Source organism: Peromyscus leucopus, chromosome 7 (assembly GCF_004664715.2).
Source record: "Peromyscus leucopus breed LL Stock chromosome 7, UCI_PerLeu_2.1, whole genome shotgun sequence".
In the NCBI taxonomy this organism is placed as follows: domain Eukaryota; kingdom Metazoa; phylum Chordata; class Mammalia; order Rodentia; family Cricetidae; genus Peromyscus; species Peromyscus leucopus.
Window position 1 is genome coordinate 21,836,383 of NC_051069.1, and position 848 is coordinate 21,837,230.

General features: G+C 36.9%; 1 protein-coding gene across 2 annotated transcripts in view; it reads right to left on the reverse strand.

Moving 5' to 3' along the window:
* Positions 1 to 547: 547 nt before the first annotated feature.
* Positions 548 to 848, reverse strand: part of Btg4 (BTG anti-proliferation factor 4) — a 111,267-nt gene continuing 110,966 nt past the window's right edge. For both annotated transcript variants that reach the window (XM_037207497.1, XM_028865125.2), the window contains exon 6: positions 548 to 848. This exon is cut by the window's right edge and continues 167 nt beyond it. In XM_037207497.1, the coding sequence (XP_037063392.1) occupies positions 773 to 848 (76 nt within the window). In that variant the 3' untranslated portion in view covers positions 548 to 772.

Sequence of the window (848 nt, forward strand, 5' to 3'; positions counted from 1 at the left end):
AGCTTTGAGGTCTCAGAAGCTCAAGCCAAGCCTTGTGAGTCCTGGGAACTGACAGGTTTAGTGGCAAGTCCCTTTACCCACTGAGCCATCTAAAAGCCTTGTGTATCCATTCTTAACTATGTATATATGCAAAATGTATCTACAACACGGCTACCATTTAATATTAGCAATGGTCACGTGGCTCATGAATAGGAATTTTTATTTCTTGTTAGTGAATTCTTTATAAGAAGCAGGTACCACTTTTATAAAATAGATCATATAGGTAGGTCTATTAAATTTTAGTAGTAAATCAAACTTTTCAAAAGACATACCAAGGGAATTCTCTTACCTTAAAAATATTTCCAACAAGTTCTTAGCAGATTTATAAAATAGGCTGGTTAGCACAAATATTAAAGATGAATCCAGAGGAGTTTTCTGTCAGGATCACTCTCCCTTAATTGAAAAACTACTTTTAAAACACTGACTACAGAAGAAACAAAAGACTTAAAATTTTCTTGCAGCAAACTGAACGAGGGGTTTGTTAAAAACACAGTACATTTATTTCAACTCTTCCTTCCCATAATTAATTTTATTTTATCACAGGTAATATCTCATTCAATCACTTTACTAGACACATACAGTCACTAGTGTTACATAAAATTGTATATAAAGTTAAATAAGAATTAAAAGGATAGCTAAAAGCCGAGTGGTGACCTGTGTGCAAGGTTTCACCTTGTTGTGGCACTCTCACCCCTGAGAGTTCTTGCGAGTGGAGCTTTTCCTGGCTTTAGCCTCATTTGTGCTCTAGGGAAGACAAGGCCTCTCCTTCGAGCTTGCTTGGTGCTGCCTGACCACTGTACAGCTGGGTG